Here is a 17,021-nt window from a genome sequence, read left to right as displayed (position 1 = left end):
TAAGAAACTTGCGCCGTGCGCCCGCGTACGCAATTTGACTAAGCTACCGGGACCTTGTGCCTTTAACACGGTTTTGTCACTGCTTGATTTATGAATTTGAAGATGAGATGGATATGACCACAATAAGAATTTTAGACCCATAGCGTAGAATTATCATGTTTATTATTATTATTGTTATTATTATTATTTTTTTTTTTTTTGGGGGGGGGGTTGGTATTTACAGCTAACTGACACAGCTGTCTGGCTATGCATCTGCATAAGTAGGTCCTGAAGTAACTCCACAGGAGTTTTGTAGTCCCCATACCAACCTGACATTATTTGCCTGTCATCTGCTTTGCTTGCATATGGTGTTCAATTTCTCTTGCTCTTTTCACCTCTGTGCATGCCATTTCAGTTGGTGCATAAGATTAGTGGAGGACAAAACGTTTGACTTGATTTGTCATGTTTAGAATTACTTTTGTTAGACATAGAACAAAGAACCTTCAAACTCAGAAGAATACTTCTCCATATCTGCCTTGATTTTCTGCCAATATCTGAGATGCTAATTATGATGTGGTGTTTTTATTTTTTTCTCTCTCTGTTGTATTTTTTAAGCCTTCTCATGTTGTGAATGCCATGATGGTAATCGTACAATGCCATGAAACTTGAAAGGAAGTAGACTGGTTGATATACAAAGAAGAAATCACTGTGAGTGTGGATGTTTGAAGATTTTGTTTAGATTCAGAATCACCACTTTCTTTGTGTTTGAAAATTAGTGCTGGAGTTTTATATTGCTGTCCTGTTCCATTCTTTAATTATCTATTTATGTGTTTTATTATTATTATTATTATTATTTTTTTTTTTTTTTTTTTTTTTTGGGGGGGGGGGGGTTTAAATATTCTTTTTAGCTACTGTACGAAGAGCATGCCATTACCATTTGCCATAGAGTAAATTAAACTACATCTTTGTTCTTTTGTACAATATTGCAATGAATGATATTTGCAAGGTTTAGTGGGCAATGGTAATTTATGAGCAAAATTCTTTCACATTCATTTCACAATCCTTCAAACAAAATTTGAAGGATTATATTATTATATAATTCATTATTCTGTAGTCATTTATTCCAAATGTGAATTTATTTTGCCAGGAGATTGAGTGGGGAAAAAGAAAAGAATTATAAGAGTGTACCCTGTAGGCATTTTATCTGTTTGAGGAGCATACAAGAGAGGCTTTTTGCAACAATCAACCCCTTTTTGATACACAGTATTTGCTATTGGATGAAAATATTCTAGTCACAAAGAAATCAATGGTACACACTGTAAGTGGTAAAATTACTAATTTTAATACTAAAGAGAAAAGTTTTGTCATATTTTTATTTATTTATTTTATTATTTTTTTTTTACAGTACCATCAAACATTGGAGGCATGTATTTTACCCAATATTTTGCTCTGTTGGGATGTTGAAGTGTTTATGTTGTTTATCAAAAAAGATTTTTTTTTATTACTGTTATTGTTATTATCATTTTATTAACATCACCGTTTTGTTTTCTCATTTTTTTCACCTTCAGCAGTAAGGAAAGGTTACTGTTAATGAGTACATATCTGTTCTGCTATTAACTCCTGTCATGTAGCCAAAGGAAGGGGATAAGAGGGAGGAGGAAGCAACCCCTGCCCCTGGGGAGGGAAAATCAGATCAGAAACTCACCAACCAATTCAACTTCAGTGAGCGTGCTTCACAGACCTACAACAATCCCTACAGGGTAAGTACGGTGGTGTCAGTGTAGGGGATCTCTTCCAGGATGGTGCAGCAATTCAAGAGTGGTATTTTAAGTTTGATCTTGGGAACGGATTATCCTTTGTTCTTCTTTCTTTCCATTCTTTTTTTTTTGGTTAATAGATAATGTGTATTGACTGACTCAAAAGCCAAAATAGAATAGTAGTAATGATGAAAGTTTACATACTGATCAGTAAGCCTGTAACATCATATAGATGGAAGCAAAAAAGTTATTAGGATTTCAGTGCAAAGCCCACAAGTCAGAGTGCGGCACATCTATGTACAGTGTATGTTCTGCACTTTTATCATGTGTCTTCTTAGATATGTTACATTGAATTTGATTACCATTCATTGTTGGTGCTGTATACACCATATAATTAGCGAGTCTGATTTTACACGAATCGGGCCTTCCTGACAATCTTGCGAGTGGCTGAATTCAGGAGAAATGTATGCACTCACAACATTCAAGAAAATAAATATCCAGTGAAATATATGGTGTATGTAGTATTACTTGGGCTCTGAATCGCTCCACATAATAATATTTTGTACTCCGTACTGTCTGCACTCGCCCCTCCCTCCCATACATACATCAAGCTATCAAGATATACCACAAAGTTATACATATATCTCAGACTCTTTCAACAATGTTTAATGACCCTCTATAAGAAATATCACCCATCACAGCAACAGACTTTATTACTATCAATTCAAAACCATGATTCTTCTGTGGAGTAACCCAGGGCAGAAATTTAAACCTTTCCAAGCAACTACACATTTGCATGCAGAGGTGTATAGACTCACCCAATTATTCATTGGATTCTGTTAACAAATATCTGACTCAGGAAAGGGGAACACAGACCGAGCCCCCACCACGTGCTAACTTCTCCTCTACGGCTAACCAGTGGGAGATATATGATGCCTACATGGATGATCTGGAGAAACAGGTAAAAATTTTGAAAAATGCTGTTTGATTGATTTGCCTTTCAGATAATACAATACCAGCAAGTAGTCTCTTCACTTTCAGAGAGGAAATGAGATGCTTCCTCTCATCATTATTTATTGATTATAGAAATCTTACATAATAAATAGTAGCTCATGCGATATTAGCAATCTTTCTTGACAATAAATGGTGTACATGCCCAGTGACTTCCACTATTAGATTGTAACTTTTACTGACATGAAACACCTTCATCACGTCTTTACATGGACCTTGACAAGCATTAATACAAGCCCCATAGATTTAATGAAAGACATCAAAGAGCTATTGATACTGCTAACTTCGTCCCCAATATGAGGAGAGGACAATTTTCATTTGTGTGGGACTTGTGTCTGATTAGTCTAGTGGCCGCTTTTGTGCTTCAATTGTTTTAGAACTGAAACTAAGTATCAACAATTTCCTAATCTGTACCAGTAATCATTTCCCCCCAAATCTCTTAACATTCACTATATATTCATTGAATTTACATGGATCTGATGATGGACAGTGGCAAACTGAAAATTCAAAGGCCCATCAAATCTTAATGGGATTGGTTTCGTATTTCATGTTTTTCTTTCTCTCATATACCTCACTTTAATCAAGAATAGACTTGAATCCACTGTTCAGGTTGCTCCCCTCCCCCCCCCCCCCCAAAAAAAAAAACACAACAACAACAACAAACAAACAAACAACTTTATGTAATGCTTGAGAGCACTACCTGTCTGAATTAGGCATTACTTGAAAAAAAAGCTCATGCAGAGAGAATCTCACAATATATTTGATTACTGTTATGAAAATGGGTCAATAGTGGTTTTTATTTATTTTTTTGTTATTCTCATGTATTTAATGCATACAACACATTGCTCAAACCCAGTTATCGAAAGTGCAAAATTTTCTTTGTACTCCTATATATTTAGAGTAACATTTCTACTCCTGCCTGTTGTTTCATCATATATTATAATTGCCTACTCTTTACCAGTACATATTATCTAATCACAACATTTTTGTATACATGTAACATGCTATAATGCTTGCCTTTTGCTCTGTCTTCATTTCTATGGTAGCAGTTTATGGGTCTTTGTTGTTTGCTCTGATTGTCATGTTTTTTGATGGCGATAACATGTTATAAAATCATGCACAGAAGTGTTGCCAAGGGACAGTGATATTATGTAGGTATTATTGAATTCCCTCTCTATCCTGAACAAATAGATCATAAACCCTATCCAGATTTCACCCTTGAGAAGCTGCCATTTTAGAAATTTGCCTGTCCCTTAGTACCATATTGTTTAACTTTAAATGAATGTATTGTGTGTGTAGGGTTTCTATTTTTATGTGTGCAGTTTGTTTGTATATTTGGGGATTTGTTGGGGGGGGGGGGTAGTAGGAAAGAATAGTGGGTTAAGACTGCATGCCAAAGCTGGTGTAATGTGCTAATTGTACTTTGGACCATGCTTGTTTCTTACAGCAGCAAACACACTGTGATTTCTTTCTTCTTTTTTCATCCAAGTTGATGAGATAATATATTACATGGTAGGACAAAATTCTGTCAGATCTTTTGATGAAATAATAATAAATCTGATAAAACATTATTTTGAATGGGTATTTTTATATTTTGTAAACTCCACGTTCTTTGCTGTTTCCCATTTATGCTTTCTTCATCTTGTGTTGCTACATATATGCATTTTTATTACTTGTGAAATATGTGCTCTCTGCATACCATACATTGCCATTAATTAATACTCATCCTCCCTTCCTGCTCATTCTTTTTTTTTTTTTTTCTTCATGTTCTTTGTGTCTGCTTTGTGAGTGCTTGATTCATGGCATATTATACCTTACTGCCTCGCTTCTATGCTTCATTTACCCTCTCTCAACCATCATGCAATCCATATAACTTGGACATCTGCTGCCCTCGGTTGGTGCATCCATCGAATCTTGCTGCTGTCATAGGCCGAGGTTGGTGTCATTTGCTGTTCGTGACTGCAAAATAATTTTTTTGTACATGTGGCTTTGTGAGAAATTCTGCATACTACTCACCGTATATGTTGTTTTAACAGTTTGAAATCAGAAAAAGATCTCTGACAATAATGTGCAAGTCTAGGATGTCTGTGTGTCGTACAGGATGCAGACGAAGCCCCTTGCATTTCTTGTGAGAATCAGGTATACACAGGTGTAACAAGCAGATTACTTGCTTCAGTATGATGTCTTCAGTATGTACTGCTGTGTACCAACAGTCAAATATCTGCTCTGTGTGTGTGTTTAGGTTAAAACTCTTCTGTATTAAATGATATACAAAGGAAATGATAATCCTGAATGCAGTACATTTCCTGTTTACCATCTATCATCTGATGCTATTATCTGTTATCACCTCTTGCTAATATTGCTCTTTGCCAATTGAATGATATCAATTACATTATCTAATGCACACCAGCATAATCACTTTATTTGATTATATTATTAGCTGACATAGATGCTTAACATTCTTTTTGTCAGATTCTGACAGCTTCTGTTTTTTTTTTTGTTATATTTTTTTAAGTCACTATAATATTTGTTTGAGTGACATTGTAAATTTCATAATTTGTCAATTACATCTTCTATTATCATGCTATGACTAAATCCTAAAGAGGGTAAGTGCAGTGATCTATCTTCATTCTAAGTGTCTGATTAGCTAGAATTGTGACCCTCCTTGTGCTGTATGCTCTGTAAAGTTGCTCTTCTGTGTATGTTTGCTCTTAGAGAGTCAGTAGAGCATTTGATACTTACTTTGACATTTCACACTGATTCTTGTAAAGCAGCGTACAACATAGGGCAATTGCTTCCTCACCGCAGCTTGTCAGTCTGTCACATGAGTGCTTTTCATTGGTAGTGTTGAAAAGTTCAGTACAAATATGCCACACCTCCGAAACTACATCCATGTCAACATTTCTTTCTGACAGGGGTGGGAGTGAAAAGCCCTATGATATAAGAGGTATGCTATTGACTGAACTGAATTGTGTGAACAATTGCTAGGACATGCTATTTCAAAGGGGTCTAACATCTGTTTTGCAGGAGAAGGCCAAGGAGAAGAAGCAGGCACAGCCCAAGAAGGAAGAAGACAAGAGCAAGAAGAAGCTCACAGCCCTGGAGACCCAGTCAGATGACATGTCCCGCATTGCCCATGCCACCAAGATCATTGAGAGAATGGTCAATCAGAACACATTTGATGATGTATCTCAAGGTAACTGTAATCTCAAATAATCTCAAATAATTTTCTTGGAAGCTTCAAATGCTGATACATACCTTGAGCATGGTTTTTGTGGATCCTGTCTTTGTGATCATAGATAAGAAATTATTTCTATCAGTGAATTTGTATCTGAGTCAAAGGCAAATGGCCATAATGGGGAAAATCTACCTTTTCATCATTTTTTGTTTGGGTCAAAATGCATTATCAGATTTATAATGAAATATAGAAAGGAAACCTCATCCAGTGTAGGGAATGCTTTGTTTATTTGAGCAGTGCTTCGAATTGGCCATTGTATCAGAAGTATTCTGTGTTTTATGAATTTGATTGTCCATGTACTTTTTTTTTTTTTTTTTTTTTGGGGGGGGGGGTGTTTTTCCTGTGTTCAATTCTTGATTCAAAGTGAATGTCAGGTAACCAATATGACCATTACATCACATTTTTTTCTAGATTACAACATGTTAGATCAAGGTTTGATATGAATAAGCTATTTGAAGTATAGTCATTGAATAACTTAAAGTGATTTTTTGCCCTGTTCTTGCATTCAGATTTCAAATATTGGGAGGACCAGTCTGATGAGTTCAGAGACCAGGAGGGTACCCTACTGCCCCTCTGGAAGTTCTCATATGAGAAGTCAAAGCGCCTGGCTGTCACTTCCCTGTGCTGGAATCCCAAGTACAAGGATCTCTTTGCTGTTGCTCATGGCTCATGTGAGTTGTAATCATATATCCTCCTGTACTTCATCTTTTCTCCCTTGTCTCACCCTCCTCACTCCTCCTCTCTCTCTTGTCCATTGTCTTCCCTTCCCATCCTCCCCCTCTTCTTTGTCCCTTCCTTCCCCTTTCTCCTTTCTCTACTCTTCCCTGCTTTCCTCTTTTCTGGCTCCGTCTACTTTAAAATTTTGAATATTTTTCCCCCAAAATTGTTCTCCATTCCATTCTCCCTCTCTCACTCCTTCATCCATTCCATTTCCTCTACCTACCTTACTCTTCCTTTAACTCAACCTCTCCCCTTCATAAAACATTCACAATTTTATTTTTTTTAATGAAACTTGCTCTATGTATGATGTGATGTCTATTTCTTCCAGCTGAAATGCATACCGGTAAAGGACAATCTTCATAAATCAACTAAAAAAGGGGGGAGGGGGGAACAAAGAGGACTTCAAACTTCCCCAGCCTGTCAAAATAATGTTTGGTTACTTAATTGACCAGGAGCGAATTTAGCCAAGATAAAGGATGAGCCTTCTGATTTTTTTTTTTCCTTTCTACACAAGAGGAAAGGGATGTGATGGTATATGGGGATTCTGAACAATTGTGCATTTTCATGAAAAAAAAAAAGTGAATTAAAAAGTCTGTAGCAGACAGTTTGTGTGGACAGGACAAGTTTTGCATTGTGATTTTGGAAAATTTCCTTTGTCATGTGAAATTTCCACGTGCATAAACATGTTTCTTGCCCAGCAACAGTCACCAGACCCAAATATTTGCACATTGAGGTCAATAATAACTTTCCAAGAAAACTGCAAGAAAACACCTACCACTTTGTATGTGTTTTCTAGCAATGATGCAGAAAAGGCCTATATCATTGTCATTGATATTGACATAGTCTTTTGTCCTGACGTTGTCTTATGCAGATGACTTCATGAAGCAAGCTCGCGGCATGATTCTGTTCTACACGCTGAAAAATCCGTCATTCCCTGAGTTCATTTACCCAACTGACAGTGGTGTCATGTGCCTGGACATTCACCCAGAGCATCCCTACCTTGTGTGTGTGGGTTTCTATGATGGCTCTGTGGGGGTTTTCAATGTGACTGTGGGCGAGACTAAACCCATCTTCCAGAGTACAGCCAAGACAGGCAAACACACTGACCCTGTGTGGCAGGTAAGCATAGATTCATTCATTTCTATGGGCATGATACACATTGTAACATTGCACTCTTTAGCAGATAGTGGCAGCTACATGTGCAGTAATTTTATCACTCATTGTAAGATAATAGAACTTTTGTTAGATAAACATTGATTAGGTCTTTGAAGCTGAATATGAATAATGCAATGTATGATGTTTTGTTCTCAATCTTTAAAATGATAATGCAATGTATAATGTCTAGTTCTCAATTTTAAAAACTAGTAAATTGGGAATCTCAATGACTTGTGCCCTTGATGCTGTGCCCTTCCTGCATATTCTGTGCTGTGCATTGATGCTGTTATTCATACTGCCATGTACACTTTCTCGATCACTGTCTTGTAGGTGGCTTGGCAGAAGGATGACCTGGACAATAACCTCAACTTCTTCTCAGTGTCCTCAGATGGTCGTGTTGTGGCATGGACACTTGTAAAGGTACACATGCACATTGTACACTTTGTCCCTTGTGACTGGTCACTAATAAATATCACGGAGATGACTTATGTATGAAGGTACAGGGCTTGAACTAAAGCTTTTCATGCACATTATTAGCATATGTCATAGTAACTCAACTGTTGAATATCCATCACATCAAATGCATTGCTCAAGTCTGCATTTACTTTTCTCTTGTTTCATTGGAACTTAAGGTAAAGAATCAACATGAAGATTGCCTGGTGACAGTTTTGTTGAAATTACCTGTTAGATTGTACACTAACTTGTATGTGAGAAACAGTGACACAAAGTGACTTTAGATAGGTGCTGTGACTTGTCAGGTTGTTTGTTTGATATCTTGTCAGTGATTTTGGTATTTTCTACAGCTGTATTATGTACTACTGTATACGCTGTTATTTTCGCGAGGCTTTAATTTTCGCGAATTTCGCGAATCACAGTTGGATCGCGAATTTAACAACACGCGAAAATGTCTCCATGCGCCCTGTTAGTAGTGCATTAATGTAAGCGTCGGCGTCAATTCGCGAAAACAACATCTCGCGAAAATGTCTATGGCCTCGTCATTCGCGAAAATATCTGTACGCGAAAATAACAGCATATACAATAATATAATTATGGAATGTTGCCATTTACTTCTGCATTGTTTCCCAGAATGAGCTGACATACACGGATGTGATCCAGCTCCAGCTTGATGCAGTCCCCCAAGAGGGCCCTGAAGGCACACAGCTGTCTCCTCTGGGTGCGTGCACGATCATGGATTCAATTTTCACCACCAATATTTCTTGTTGCATCTATTTGGAATCTTTATTCTGATATGTAATCTTCTGTAGGCTGACTGATGTACCAATTATGCCACCACACTTAATTTGCATGAAGTCACCAAATTCTCCATGGACATGCAGCTGAGTGTCTTAAGAATACCAGATAATGATCTAACGACTAAGCCTACTTGTACTTGTTTTCACTGTAAGTTTAAGACAGCCACTTGTATGACTGAGAAGCATTTAAAGCTTTGGTATAGCTTTGGTTGAGATAGGGATTCAGGTTTTAATTTTTTGAGAGATAATTATAAACCACTTATAATGAAATTTTAAAGAGCATGAAATTTCAAGAGGAATTGAAACATGTATTTGATGAAAATCGGTTGTGAAATGGCTGAGATATCAAAAAACAAAGAGGTCCTGATAAAAAGGTGGGTCCCTCCTTTTATCAAGACTACTTTGTCTTCGAAGACCACTTTGTTTTACTTTATTTTTGGATATCTCAGCCATTTCAAAACCGATTTTCATCAAATAAACTGTTAATTCCTTGTCGCATTGTATACTCTGTAATATTTCATATAAGTGGTTTCTAATTATCTCGCAAAAAGTTAAAACGTGAATTCCCATCTCAAACAAAACAACACCGTCCCTTTTCATATCATACATGCATGCATCCCATGCACAGTTGGCTGTGCCTATCAATATATGTGCAGAACAGAAGAACAGATTTTTACGTCCTAGATCTGAAGTGATGGCTTGCTTAATATGGTATAGATTAATTCACCAGAACGTAAATTGCACATGCATCATGATAATACGGAATAATGTCAACCTATGTGTGACTGGCTGTCGACATAACACACACTTATGTATATCTGTCTGTACAGGATGTGGCACCTGCTTTGACTTCCACAAGCAGACAGACTACCTGTTCCTGGTGGGCACCGAGGAGGGTAAGATCCACAAGTGTTCTAAGGCCTACTCCAGCCAGTTCCTGGACACGTTTGATGCCCACCATATGGCAGTTTACAAGGTGATGTGGAACCCCTTCCACCCCAAGATTTTCATCTCCTGCAGTGCTGACTGGAGTGTCAAGATCTGGGACCACACTTACAGGTTTGTCAGAATCTATTCTTTCTACTTATTTGACTTCTTAACCTGTCACCAGGCTTGTCTAAGAAATTACAGGAGTGCAATAACTGTACATTTTCCTCTCCTATAAAGTGTGTATCAGTACAAACTTGAGTTCCGACACCCTGTTACTACTGCATTCTGCTTATCTACCGTGACAGTTTTTATTTTACATGGTACCCACTTGTGTAGACATTTGAACAGAAGACTTCCAGTATATCTGCCATAAGGTGGGCAGGTTTTGGGTTGTTGGTTTAAACTGACTTTCTTTAGATTAAGAATGCTGCTAATCAGAGCTTGTGGTGTCTTTCTATCAAATGTGTGTAATTGATACCAGCATTTATTTTTGTCTGTATTTTGTTGGTAGGAATGGACCCATGTTCACCTTTGACCTTGCAAGTGCAGTTGGAGATGTAGCATGGGCACCGTACTCGTCTACTGTATTTGCTGCAGTGACCGCAGATGGAAAGGTATTGTGAAGTTCTCCCTTTGATATCCTTTGCCAATCAGGAATATTGGAGACACGTGTTCATTGTCTGTTCATTTGTCCCTTGCACTCTTTGATACTTTCTTCCTTTCTCTCCATGTCTGTTTCCTCCTCCCTCTGCTTGTCTGGTTTATGAGTTACATCTTGTAACTTAAGTCACTTCATTACCCATATCTATCCTTGCACAGTTTAGACGTGATCAAACAAGTCTTTTATTTCGATCTACAGTTTATTTTCATACAGAAAAGATTGGTTGTATGTCAATGTATTTCACATAGTTTTCTGTATTTTTTCAATTCATTGTCAGTATCTGAATATGAATGTTTTAAAACTGTTTGAACATACTGAAGCTAAGTTTTGAATCATTAGATATGAGAAGCTGTAGTAGTACCTCTAGTTGTGATGGAAGCAATTGTTATGTTTACAGACAGGTATGTTGAGAAAAGAGCGAGATGAAGAGATCCTGCCAATGGTAGTTTGTATATTAACAGTAATACCAAAGATATGAGTCCCAGCTGAGTTCTTTGTGAAGTCAGGAAGTTGCTTAACAAGCACTCACCAACATGTTTAATATTGTTTATTTACATTTACAGAAGTAATGCAGTGAATTGCAGCTATTATTTGAGTATCTTAATTTCTCATATTGATAAAGAGAATGATGTTGAGCTAGACGTGTGACATAACTATACGTCACTCTCTTGTTTGTCTCATGTAGGTGCATGTCTTTGATTTGAACATCAACAAGTATGAGCCCATCTGTGAGCAGGCTGTTGTGCAGAAGAAGAAGACCAAGCTCACACACATAGGCTTCAACCCAAACCATCCCATCATTCTAGTCGGAGATGACCGTGGCTATGTGACCAGCCTGAAACTCTCCCCTAACCTCCGCAAGGTGCCCAAGGACAAGAAGGGCGTGGTCTTGAACCATGGAGCCGAGGCTGAAATCGCCAAGATGGACAAGCTTCTCACCCTGGTCCGGGAACCACCCAGCAACAAGGATAACAAGAACTGAACCAAAACAGATTAGCCTTGCACCACAAGGCACTCTGAATTGAGGAAAGCATGGGCTAGGGAAGGGCACAAATATGAATGAGTTTAGCCAAAATATCAGTTTGTAGTGGAGATGTGCATTCACTTTATCTCAAGTTATGCTCATAGCACATAGAGCCCAGACAGATTTGATGTAACTCTACATCAGAGGTCACCCTTAACAGAAACTTAATGAAAACAAAATGCCTTGCACCCCAAGGCACTTTGAATGAAGGAGAACGAGGGCTAGGAAAAGGCACAAATGTGAATGAGTTAAAATAAGCCAAAATATCACATTTTATTGGGAATATGGTGTCATTTCATCTCAAGTGATGCTTATAGCACATAGGGGCTGAGATAAATTTGATCTAACTCTGCATCAAAGGTCACTATCGTTATCATTTACTTTCTTTTCTGTGGAGAAGTTATCAGCTGGTAACCAGATGTGTTTACCATGTGGCTTTTACTGACATACCTTCAAACTTTCAGTCACATGAGAGTTAGGGAGCCTCATATTTGATATTAGTGCAGGTGTACTGTAGGTTTCTTACAGCACTTCTGAGGGATCTTTGTATATCATGAGGGTTGGTTCAAGAAACACATAAATTGAATGTGAAGTTTGTTTTTCAGTTTCCAGTGTAGCTCCCATACTTCTTTGTAGATACATCTGTAACTTGCATATTGTTTGCATAGTTATATTATTGTAAGTTGCTTTTTTATTCACTACAGATTGTTCTATTTCATTGAAAATTTGTATTGAAAGTAGTTATACCCATTCATATGTCACACTTGTGTGTATGCTGTGCAGGCTATGCTTTGCATGCAGAAATCTTTTATAGCAGTGTGTAAATTATTCAAACCTGATATTACATCTGCCAGTTGAGCCTGGCAAGAGCAGCTGAGATTTGCTACTCTTCATGCCTTGGGACCCATAAGGGTATTTCAGACAGTGATATGTTAAGTGGCAAAATCCCATCTGGAATCCTAGATTACAACATGACAGATTTGTGCAGGACATCTGTGAATCATGAGCATATCAGTCTGTACCTCACCATTTAAAGCTGGTGTACTTGACTGTTAGTGTTGTTTGTTTTTTTTTCACTAATTAAGTGGGTCAGCAGAGGATTGATCCTCTTGGTACAATGAAGGATTCAAATGCAGACATTAGGAGCCAAGGATGTACCTTGTCTTTAGCAAACCCTTGCTGTAATTGACCATAATATAGCAGGATTTCTCTGTATCAAGATTATCTTTCCATGAAAAGGTTCTGTGCTCTGTGCTGTAATACATGTTTGTTTGTGGAAATATCATTTATGAAATGTACCATCATTCATAATATCATTGTTATGCATGAAGTTCCAGCATTTGTCCACTTGGCATTTGCACACAAAAAAAAAAAAAAAAAGAAAAGATAAAAAAAAAGGAAACACATTGAAGAGTGTTATTTTTACATTTGAATACATTGCTGAAAAAAAGTGTAGAGTGTATTATGAAAATGATATGTAAAATATTGGTATGTGATGTATTCAATTGCTTTAAGAAATAAATGTCTTGACTGTAAGAATTGTGATCATTTTAGTAATTTTGTGACTAACACTGCTGACTGTATCACTTATACTATTGAATATAGGATATGTGTGTTGAATGTTGCAGTTTTGACATGAGCTCCTTGATGACGTTCAAAATTCAACATGCAATCTAACATCACTATATTTACTTTACATAAAGCAATTCTTACAATAATTTGCAGACTTACAAAATGCAATGTGTGCTTTATCATCATGTCTTGTTTGACAAGAGCTCTCCTGATGTCATTAGAATCTCAAAATGCAATCCAACATCACTAATTTTGCTTCATATTTAACAATTCTTACGACTTGCATACTTCTGATATGTATGTGCTGCATAACCATGTGTGTGTATGGGTTTGTGTGGTGTGTGTTTGTGCGTGATGGTGGGGGGGGGGGATGACGGGGCTTAGTGGGGCTTTGTTCTAGGGGCAGTGCACATTACTTGCTACCTTTTTTTTTTTTTTTTTTTTTAATTCCTTTGATCCACTAACCCATGATATCTTAACCATAGCCATCTTTGCTTGGTGAATATGTTCAATGTGCAATATGTTTTCTATAATTGCGTTTAGAATAATGGTCGTACATTAGTTTTGGATCCACGTGGCTTAGAGTGTAATGCACAATTTGGAGTGTAATAAATTACAGACTGTTCTGTGTCTCTTGAAATGGGTGCAGCGAAGCCTCCGAAGGAAATGGATCCATATTGTTGACTCATTCCTCTGTCCCCTTGCTCATGTCAAATATTAGCATTAATGAGAGAGCAAAACAAGCAAACTTCAAAACAAAAAAGAAAAAGATCGCCTCTACCCCCCAAAAAAGTATCCCTTTCAGTCCTCGAGCTACCATTATGATAAACTTGAACGTCAGTACGGATATTAGGATCTCTCCTTCCCCAAACAAAAGAAGCCCTAATGACATGTGGATACATAGGTATAAACATGTATAGATAATATGTCTGTGAGTGTTACCCTGTACTAGAACCTTGTTACAAGCTAACTTAATTAGGCGTACTAGTAAAGCTATGTATGATCACAACTCGGGACACCGTCCAGCCGATTTGTAGCCTGCTCGGTCGCCGCTGAGCTCTATGATTTTTATAGAAGTCGAGCGGACTGTAAAGCCCAGCGATCCCGAGCAATGGCCTGTCGATTTCCCGTTGGTGACCGCTCGATCTCTGCCCGAAATTTCTCACGAGCTACCTGGGTATATACGGTATGTGACTGCCCCTTGACCATCAACGACAACGCTTTTGCTTTACATACGAGAGAGCAACGGGGTCTCCGATGCCCCTGATTCTACCTCAACGACTGCCACAGTAAGGTTCAGAAGCCCAACACTTTTGTGAAAATATGAATACATGTACATTAAAGCCTGTGTACGACTTTGATAATTATATAACTTTCCTTGTACTTTATTCTCCTCAAAATAGAGTTTGATTCGTCATGAAGGTATACGATTTACATGAAGATGTAGACATGAGATGTAAACATAGACATGAGATGTACATGAAGTATAAGATTTAAGAATTGAATTACGAATTATCAACCTCTTGTCAAACCGGATATAAATAACAGGTAGAAAATAGGAAATCATATAGAAAGGAAGGAGAAACCAAGATGAAAAAAAAAAAAAAAATCTGAAATCACTCCTACATTGGAATGTCCCAAAATATTTTTGCTTGCTACTCTACTTCTGTTGTATATTTTATCACCTTTTACCAGTTCTCCAAAATGCGATTTGATGCATGAATTTGTACACACACGGACACACACACCCACAAACATTCTTACTTTGATATACTCCCGACTACTCTGTTTATCACGTATTGTCTACTTCCTACCATGAAAAAAGAAACGATTTAAAACAAAACCAAAAATGATATTCGTGTTGTTGTTTTTTTCGTATTAGAACGATTTTATATCGAAATTTTACCAGCATGAATATTAGTTCGATGTTTTGAATAGTCATTTTTTTTAAATGTTTGGATAACGAGTGCGCGCTTGGTCGTATCTTAACCGCAAAACCGATTTCTCCACGTCTTCTTGCCACTATTCGTACATATTACTATTATTACATAACTGAAATTTTGAAGATATTCAAAAATCAGAAAATATATTTGGTAATTAAGATGTGACATTTGTGTCTCAAGATATAGAAAAAAAGAGCAGTGTTAATCGCATTCGACGCTCCATATTTTTCGTTCGCAAAATAGAAGATCGTAAATGCTCCTTGGATAATGAGAGAACCACGGACGGAGAACCTTCCGGGAAGAATGTAACGACGGAAGCCCCAGACAACCGAAATTCAGCTGCATCATCAGCAACCGCGAAAAGAGAAAAATGCTAAACTGAGAAAAAAACATCGACTGTTAGTCTCCTATATAAATTCTAGAAAATAATGTATATCCACAACGTGGTTTCAGTTTCTATGATTGTGCATCGAAAAAGTATGGAAATTCATTAATTTGATGTTGTTTTTCATTGTCAGTCGTGACAAGCATCGGCGTGGGCGGTGAGAGACAGTTGTAGTGCCTAGCGTCATGTGGAGCAGTTTATGGAGCAAAGCACGGTCCATCAAAACATGAGTTCGCGAGTCCCTTTTGCAACCCTGAAAATTAGATTGCTTTCATAAACTGGTATATTGTAGAGGTAGGTAATTCAGACCTTTCCACAGAAAAATAAAACTGGAAACTTCTTTATGAGAGAAGGGAAACAATGCTATAGATTTTCAGTGTATTTGTTGGGACCCCGAAAAAAACAAAATCCAACCGCTATTCTCGATACAAAAGGGGAGCGTCTCCTCGAGCGACATGGGGTTAGTGTTTCGTTTCATTCTTTTTTTTTTTTTAACTCTGAGATGCGTTTACGTAAGATTTCATACACGATACTTGGATGCATTATTCTATAACCATGCAAAATTTCGTGACGTTTGCAAAAGAGATATATACGGCCTTACATAAACGCATATACACTCGACTTGAATGCGACAAAGAATAGAGAGTAACATAATCGTAAAGTTTTACATGTTTTCGCGAAACAGGGATATCGGTCACAAACACATTACAGCAACTCAAATGAGGCGAAATAATTTACTATAGGTTTTCCCAGCCAATTTCGAACTTTTGTCAGTCCATTTGATAAAAGGTTCATTCAATTTAGCGAAAATCCTCGTCATTGCACATTCTGTCATTCAAAATTGCAACTTGTTCGTTCAATTTAGCGTTTCGATCAATGAAATTCGCACATGTGTCTTTCGAATTCGTAAAACGGGCATTCAAATTGGCACGTGCTCTTCAGTCATTCAAATTCGCCAGCACTGGCGGAAAATGGTATTTTCAGTCATTCAATTTCGCGTATGGGCAGTCAAATTCCAAACATGTTCATTCAAATTGGCGTAATGTTATTTCTATTTTGAAAAGTGAGAACCGTGATTTATACGTATTTAAATGTGAATTTTTGTTTCATCCACACACTGTTCAGCATAATTATTATAAAGGTATCTTTGACCATAAATAACTCAAGTTTGTTGTTCTGTAACGCCCCTCTTCTTTCATACATGTTATCAGAACTATACATGCACCAGTACCATAGATTCACTTCACTATCTTATGTTCAGTCATGGCAGCACGAGTTAGACACAGGCGTATCTCTCAAGAAGACAGGGAAAGAATCATAGAAGCATTTGAGGGTAATAACCTTGACAAATTGATGGCTAGAGCTGATCCAAGAACTTTATTCGTAATGATGA

General features: G+C 37.4%; 1 protein-coding gene across 2 annotated transcripts in view; it reads left to right on the top strand.

Annotated features, from left to right (window-relative positions):
• Nucleotides 1-13,585, top strand: part of LOC140230933 (dynein intermediate chain 2, ciliary) — a 30,418-nt gene extending 16,833 nt beyond the window's left edge. For both annotated transcript variants that reach the window (XM_072311074.1, XM_072311073.1), the window contains 10 exons: nucleotides 1,611-1,739; nucleotides 2,596-2,697; nucleotides 5,775-5,943; nucleotides 6,495-6,656; nucleotides 7,577-7,824; nucleotides 8,191-8,280; nucleotides 8,947-9,034; nucleotides 9,944-10,172; nucleotides 10,555-10,657; nucleotides 11,390-13,585. In XM_072311074.1, coding sequence (XP_072167175.1) covers nucleotides 1,611-1,739; nucleotides 2,596-2,697; nucleotides 5,775-5,943; nucleotides 6,495-6,656; nucleotides 7,577-7,824; nucleotides 8,191-8,280; nucleotides 8,947-9,034; nucleotides 9,944-10,172; nucleotides 10,555-10,657; nucleotides 11,390-11,686 — 1,617 coding nt within the window. In that variant the 3' untranslated portion in view covers nucleotides 11,687-13,585. The remainder of the gene's footprint in view (nucleotides 1-1,610; nucleotides 1,740-2,595; nucleotides 2,698-5,774; nucleotides 5,944-6,494; nucleotides 6,657-7,576; nucleotides 7,825-8,190; nucleotides 8,281-8,946; nucleotides 9,035-9,943; nucleotides 10,173-10,554; nucleotides 10,658-11,389) is intronic.
• The last annotated feature ends 3,436 nt before the right edge of the window (nucleotides 13,586-17,021 follow it).

The sequence above is a fragment of the Diadema setosum genome, chromosome 7, assembly GCF_964275005.1.
Source record: "Diadema setosum chromosome 7, eeDiaSeto1, whole genome shotgun sequence".
Lineage (NCBI taxonomy): Eukaryota > Metazoa > Echinodermata > Echinoidea > Diadematoida > Diadematidae > Diadema > Diadema setosum.
This window is presented reverse-complemented; position numbering and strand designations above follow the sequence as displayed.